This window comes from Hippopotamus amphibius, chromosome 9, assembly GCF_030028045.1.
Source record: "Hippopotamus amphibius kiboko isolate mHipAmp2 chromosome 9, mHipAmp2.hap2, whole genome shotgun sequence".
Lineage (NCBI taxonomy): Eukaryota > Metazoa > Chordata > Mammalia > Artiodactyla > Hippopotamidae > Hippopotamus > Hippopotamus amphibius.
Window position 1 is genome coordinate 39,507,666 of NC_080194.1, and position 2,043 is coordinate 39,509,708.

Below are 2,043 nucleotides of genomic sequence, written 5' to 3' on the forward strand. Positions count from 1 at the left end.
GCTCTGTCTCCACCCTGGTATTGTCCTTAGTAATAATAGTAATAGATGTAATTATATCTCTGTTATATTACTTATATTTTTACATATATTAACAATGATAATAATAATATTTAATAAGTATTTATCGCAATTTTAATTGAACAGGCTTAGATATACTTAGATACACTTTCCCTAAGTTGTCGTATTGAACTGAGGACAGGGTAAGTCTCATTGCTTCACTTAGTGCCATTTTCTACAAAAAGCAATTAGCCCCATATAAGAAAAAAAATGAACAGATACAAGTCTGAGGTCAAGAGTAAGTTATTGCTAAGTATATCGAAACCAATACATGCAGAACATATTGAAAAACATATGAGCTTTGATTTAAATACTTGTTACCCATACTGTAAATCCAAGAATCATATACTGGTTGCCATAGGCTCATCAAACAGGATGAGTTGCCTGGGAAAACAGCAAAGATCAATTGGACAGTTGACATATACACTTAGTATTGTATGTATATTATGTAATATACAACTCAGCAACAAATGGGCAGGGTAAGATGATGTTCTAAACAGCAGAGAGGACGGTTTCCATTAACATGGCTTTCCCTATTTGCTCCCACCAACAAAGCTGTCAGCTTGTCCAGGTTCCCTGAATTATTCTTCAGAGAGCAGTGAGTCAAAGTTATGCTCTAGAATGAGGCAGAGAGAAGAGGCGAATTATACCACTCTGGATCTGCTTGGTTTTAATGCTATAGATGACAGGATTCATAAAAGGGGGGAAAAGGAAGTAGACATAGCTCATTGTGATATGGACCACATGAGGAGCATGTCTTCCAAACCTGTGGATAAATGTCAGACCAACCACAGTGATGTAGAAAACCAGGATGCAGCAGATGTGGGAGACACATGTGTTGAGGGCCTTGGCCCTTTCTTCTCCAGAAGCAATGCCCATGACAGTCTCGAGGATCAAGATGTAGGAGAAAAAGATGATAAGAAAGTCCAACAAGACCATTGCAAACACAACCACAACTGGATAGAGACTATTGAAGGTGATGTTAGCACAGGCTAACTTGATGACATCTTGGTGCAGACAGAAAACATGGGAGAGTACACGGGATCGGCAATAGGGAAACCAGGGCAGGTGAAGAATTATTGGCAAAATTGACAGACTGGCCCTTGCCAATACCCCCATCCCAATCTTTATTACCCTGATGTTGGTAAGGATGGAAGTATATCTCAAGGGGTTGCAGATGGCAATGAAACGGTCATAGGCCATGGCGAGCAAAACACCAGATTCTACGATAGAAAGAGTATGAATAAAGTAGGCCTGAGAGAAGCAGGCCCTATGGCCAATCTCTCTGTGATTCAACCACAGGACGCCCAAAACTGTGGGCATCGTGGTCAATGTCACTCCAAGGTCGGTGGCTGCCAGCATAGCTAAGAAATAGTACATGGGCTCATGGAGGTTATGATCCTCCCTGATGAGAAAGAGAAGGGTGCCATTACCAAGAAGTATGGAGATGTAAACTACCAATAAGGGGATGGAGATCCAATGATGTGCCTTCTCCATACCTGGGAAGCCAGTCAGCAGAAATGGCGATGAAGTGGTGTTGAGCCACATTGCAGGCCTTGCAGAGAGGAAAATATTCCCTTCAGATAATGCAATAGAAGCTCTAGTTTTACAGAAGTTGCCCTTGAGTGTGCTACCTGTTCATAAGATGTTTATCAGTCTTGACTTCCAGTAATAGCAAGGATGGTAATTTAGTCATTCCCTGGAGATTACTAGGTACGGGAGAATAAAATGTATACATGTTATTCAGGGCTGATCATGTATAAGGATTTGGATAATATACTAGGGATACAACAATGTACACAGAATAGATGTGGTTGATGTTCTTATAAATTATATAACCAAAAAATGAAGGCAAAATCAACAAAGATATTAATATATTTGAATAGTGCCATAACAGCATTGGAACTTACAGGGTGTTTTTCATGGTGCTCCTTATTTTGACTGGTGATATGGAGGGTAGATATAAAGGTTTCCCAGAATGTATGA

At 40.0% G+C, this 2,043-nt stretch overlaps 1 protein-coding gene across 1 annotated transcript; it reads right to left on the minus strand.

Annotated features, from left to right (window-relative positions):
* Nucleotides 1–666: 666 nt before the first annotated feature.
* Nucleotides 667–1,605, minus strand: LOC130861209 (olfactory receptor 51B6). Its single transcript, XM_057749830.1, has one exon. It carries the CDS (start codon nt 1,603–1,605, stop codon nt 667–669), a length of 939 nt encoding a protein of 312 aa, XP_057605813.1.
* Between the last annotated feature and the right edge of the window lie 438 nt (nt 1,606–2,043).